The 4,654-nt window shown below is 35.7% G+C and overlaps 1 protein-coding gene across 1 annotated transcript; it reads right to left on the bottom strand.

The window, feature by feature from the left end:
* Positions 1 to 2,172: 2,172 nt before the first annotated feature.
* On the bottom strand, positions 2,173 to 3,111 carry LOC122221233 (olfactory receptor 4F6-like). The gene has a single exon (XM_042940547.1). The coding sequence runs from the start codon at positions 3,109 to 3,111 to the stop codon at positions 2,173 to 2,175; it is 939 nt and encodes a 312-aa protein (XP_042796481.1).
* Positions 3,112 to 4,654: the final 1,543 nt, after the last annotated feature.

The following is a 4,654-nucleotide window of genomic DNA, read 5'->3' as shown; positions in this document are numbered from 1 at the left end:
TATAAGGTATTTCATTATACAGATTCCGGTCTTTTATTTCTGACACATTAATAACAGTATGAAATGTTAATTCTATTATATTGTCTCATTTTCAAATTATACAAACATTGAATATCATTTGCCTACTTCTATACAACTTTCTCTCTGAAAATTTTTTACTTTTGTCTTTAACTGGGTTTTATTTTCTTGGTTCTTTTCATCTTTGTTTCCTGTATCCTTCATTGTAATTTTGGCCATTCTGGTCTCTTTTGAGTACCTAGTAGTTTATTTCTCATTTCTGAAATGATTTTGTCTTGTTCAAATTTTGTTCTGAGTATAAGTTGGCTCTTACTTTTTATTTCCAAATTATTCATTTTCAGTTAGAGATTTTGAATTTCTTTTTTTTTTTTTTAATTTTTTTCTTTAACATTTATTTATTTTTGAGACAGAGGGAGACAGAGCATGAACGGGGGAGGGTCAGAGAGAGGGAGACACAGAATCTGAAACAGGCTCCAGGCTCTGAGCTGTCAGCACAGAGCCCGACCCGGGGCTCGAACTCCGGACCGCGAGATCATGACCTGAGCCGAAGTCGGCCGCCTAACCGACTGAGCCACCCAGGCGCCCCAGAGAGATTTTGAATTTCTGATCCAAATGTTCTTATATATCTTGTGTTACAGGTTTAATGACATTTCATTTATGATAGAATATTATCATATAATTTTTCTCTGTTTTGTGGCTAGAATCAGTATCAGCTTATGCCCAGATTCCAAAAGAAATAAATTTTAACAGAAAATTAAGTAGGCATTTCAGGCTGCCTCATAAATACATACATACATACATACATACATACCCCTCATGAAAATTTCTAAATGAGGAATTTTGCTTAAAAAGACTTAAGATGTGTAGCCTCAGAAGGAATGTTTATCTTAACGGTAGAAGATATTATATTGCCATTTTTATTTTCAGACATAAAAGGAGGAGACATTACGGAAGATATTTCATTAGGCACAATTCTAGATTACAAATAAATACAATATGAAATACATAAGGAAGCAAATTCCATCTCAATATCAGTATAAAATGTCAGGGGTGCCTGGGTGGCTCAGTCAATTAAGCATCCCACTCTTGATTTCCACTCAGGTCAGGATCTCATTATCTGCAGGATCAGGCTCTGTGCTAACAATGCGGAGCCTGCTTGGGATTCTGTCTCTCCCTCCCTCTCTGCTCCTCCTTTTCTCTCTTTCAAAATAAATAAACTTTAAAAACAAAATGAAACAATAAAATTTCAACACGTAAGCATTTTCAAAACACATCATTTTGCTTCGTGGGGTGGTGAACTGTCAGGCCTGTAAGTCTAAACAGCACAGACATAATGCTTGAGCATGGAGTGGTATTCAGTATTGCATTGTATCCAGGCTACATAAAGATATGTAGCAATACTACATAGGAGTTCCTTGTCTTTAACGTTTTCTAAACCCCATCCTAGTTCTATTCTCTTTAATGTATGTTATTTCTTAATTCACATCTTTCTAACACCAGTACACATTTAAAGGGAATAGTTAAAAGCAGAGTTGAGAGGAAGAAGTTATAACTTTGCCCACTTGGAAACCAGATCTTAATATGATTGCAAATACTAAGAGCTGTTTGACTGTTTTTTGTTGTTGTTGTTTTTTGCCCACTTTGTTGTTTTCTGCTTATGTGAATATCAGACAATATATAATCTATGACAAAAATTATATTCATGTAATGGAGTATATCCGTTAACCTAAGTAACAAAGAAAAGAAAAAAGTAGCAGCACACCTGAACCAACTTAAATGCTTTGTTCACCCAAAAAAAAAAAGAAAAAAAAAGTTGTAAGAATCAGTCATTCTGTCTACATGAGAATATATTCCAATCCAGTAACACAGAAAACTTTGTTTACACCATTGCTCTGCAAATACAGCACGGTGACTTCAAATTCATGAGCCACACAAAATGCAGGTTTTCGGTATTTTAACATTTTAAAATAGGCAAAATGGTCTTAGATAAATAAATATGCATATAATCACACCACTGACCATTAACATGGAATAAACTATCTGAGATTTTTGTTCTACTGAAAAATAAATTGTCTTAAGATAGTATATAACCCTTCAACACTTATCCATACAGTATTGCTTGCAGAAGGCACCACTTGTTTTCCCATGAGCTATTTAGGAGATCATTCTCAAACTCAGGAATTGACTACTCAGTCTTTTCATTGCCATCTTCATGTCCTTGTTCCTCAATGTGTAGATAATGGGATTCAGAATGGGTGTGATCATAAAGTCCAAAATGGCAAGAAACTTATCCACTGGCACTGTGGGAAATGGCCACACATAAACAAAGATGCACGGTCCGAAGAACAAAACCACCACAGTGATGTGAGCTGACAGAGTAGAAAAGGCTTTAGACAAACCACCTGAGGAACGTTTCCATACAGTGACCAGGATGAAGATATAGGACATGAGCAATAAGAAGAAGGTGCCCATGGAAATGAACCCACTGTTGGCAGTAACCATGAATTCCATTCTGTAGGTGTCTGTGCAGGCAAGTTTGATAAACCAAGGAAGGTCACAGTAAAAGCTATCTATCTCATTAGGACCACAAAAAGGCAAATGGACAACAAAAGCTACCTGGACCACTGCATGAATGAGGCCAATAACCCAAGCACCGGACAGAAGCAAAATGCACATCTGTGGGCTCATGATAGTCAGGTAGTGGAGGGGCTTGCATATGGCCACATATCTGTCCAAGGCCATGGCGATGAGCAGGACCATCTCAGATCCACCCAGGACATGAAGGGCAAATATTTGGATGACACAGCCCTGAAAGGATATGGTTTTGTGCCCAGAGCATAGGTTATGAATCATCTTAGGAACTGTTAAGGTAGAAAGGCACAAATCAATAAATGAGAGATTGGCTAAAAGGAAGTACATGGAGGAATGTAAGTATGGGTCAAAAGTCACTGTAAACACAACAAAAAGGTTTCCCAGAACAATTGTTACATAAAACACGGTAGAGAAAGCAAGGAGAAAATGCTGCACTGGTCTATAGGTAGAAAGTCCCAGCAACACAAATTGAGACACTTCAGAGTAATTTGTTTCAAACATTGGCTTTACCTGGTGATACCTAAAAGAGCAAAAACAAAACAATAAGTAAGGAATTTACCAAAAATTATTATTTTAAAACACAGATTTAAGCTTTCATTAAATCTGGTTTTAAGAAGAAATCTTTAGTAACAGGCAACAGGTGTTTTTAAAATATCATGTTAATTTATCTGTTCAGCTAATATACACACATAGTATAACTAATATTCCTATTGAAAGCTACCATATGTCCAGTTTTGAGGTAAAACACTGACCCTGACTTTAGGAGGCTTACAGGCTAATGGTGGATCTAGACATTAAATAGCTTTAGAGACAGATAGAGCCCTCTTTTCCTTTAAAGAACAGAGTACCATAAGACAATGTGGCTCATCCAAGTGGTGATTGATCAGATTCTGCTTAACAGGGAGTTACTACTGAAAAGTAGAGCCCACACTATGTAAATGCCAAGTTCAAAGATCATGAAACAGGAAGGTTAGCAGGGCAAAGGGATAAACAATTGAGATCAGGCTGGAGTAACAGGCCAGATAGGATGAAAGTTTGTATCCATAAATTGAACTTTGCTTTATATCCTATGAGCAATAGAGAATTATTAGGGATTTTAAGGAGTAGCTTGATATATTTCTGCTGTCAAACAGTCACAAGGCTTCAATGTAAGGAATTGAATGAAAGGCCTAAAGTAAACTTAGTGAGACTACTGAAGAATCATATCAGTGTGGACAGGGTGAAGTATTCAACCAACAAGATTGGAACAGCAGATGGAACTTGGATAAATGGAGATCTTTGCCTTTTAACATAAACATAAGGAAATTTTTAATGAATACTTAAATGTTAAGAAAAAAACAAAAGAAATATATAAATACTAAAAACAAACATTAAGATGGAAAATTCATTCTTAACACCCTTCATTAACAAAACAAGGAGGAAATAGTTGACAGTAACCAAGACCTTGAAATCAAAATCACATTATATGTCAATATACACAGATATAGAAGGACAGTATATATAGATATACACATAGGTATTTTTACATGAAGATTAAAGTGCTATAAAAATAAAAGTAAAAACACTGTGGAAAATAGATTTGTTTGTTTGTTTGTTTTTTTAGAGAGAGAGTATGTGCATGCGAGCAGGGTAAGGGGTAGAGGGAGACACAGAGAATCTTAAGGAGGCTCCACACTCAGTACAGAGCCCAACACAGGACCCAGTCTCGCTAGCCTGGGATCATGACCTGAGCTGAAATCAAGACTCAGACACTCAACTGACTGAGCTACCCAGGCACTCCCAGATGATTAATATTTGTAATATGAAATTACCTATTCCAAATACATTTCAAAATGTTATATATCAATTTTAAAATGAGTAGAACATATGAAGACTATTGACAAAAGCAAAATGCCTATTAATCATAATCATGAAAAATAAAACAGTAATCAGATAAATGTAAATAAGATTACACTAGAGTGCTATTTAGTTCTAACAAATCGTCTAAGTTTAAAAAAAATGATGATTGTCATGAATGAGGCTGTGAGGAATCAGACACACTCAT

Source organism: Panthera leo, chromosome B3 (assembly GCF_018350215.1).
Source record: "Panthera leo isolate Ple1 chromosome B3, P.leo_Ple1_pat1.1, whole genome shotgun sequence".
In the NCBI taxonomy this organism is placed as follows: domain Eukaryota; kingdom Metazoa; phylum Chordata; class Mammalia; order Carnivora; family Felidae; genus Panthera; species Panthera leo.
This window is presented reverse-complemented; position numbering and strand designations above follow the sequence as displayed.

What these genes read in the sequence shown, in the direction of transcription:
- LOC122221233 (XM_042940547.1), bottom strand. Translation starts at nt 3,111, where the DNA reads ATGTTTGAAACAAATTACTCTGAAGTGTCTCAATTTGTGTTGCTGGGA.